Here is a 226-nt window from a genome sequence, read left to right on the forward strand (position 1 = left end):
CTCATTATGTATAATTTGCCCACAACTTACACCCCAGAGCACATCATACTAACAGCCTTCCTTCTCTCTCTCTCCGCCAGGTTGCATGCCGGGTCACTACGAGCGGCAGCTGCTGAACGACCTCCTCAAGAACTACAACACCCTCGAGCGTCCCATTGCCAACGAGTCTTCGGCCATCGTCGTCAAGCTGGGTCTCACGCTGCAACAGATTATCGATGTGGTAAGT

General features: G+C 52.7%; 1 protein-coding gene across 1 annotated transcript in view; it reads left to right on the plus strand.

The window, feature by feature from the left end:
• Positions 1-80: 80 nt before the first annotated feature.
• LOC119593550 (neuronal acetylcholine receptor subunit alpha-7-like) overlaps positions 81-226 on the plus strand; it is a gene marked incomplete at its 5' end in the record, with an annotated part of 37,772 nt that continues 37,626 nt past the window's right edge. The window contains 1 exon segment of the mRNA XM_037942510.1: positions 81-220. Coding sequence (XP_037798438.1) covers positions 81-220 — 140 coding nt within the window.

Source organism: Penaeus monodon, chromosome 32 (assembly GCF_015228065.2).
Source record: "Penaeus monodon isolate SGIC_2016 chromosome 32, NSTDA_Pmon_1, whole genome shotgun sequence".
Lineage (NCBI taxonomy): Eukaryota > Metazoa > Arthropoda > Malacostraca > Decapoda > Penaeidae > Penaeus > Penaeus monodon.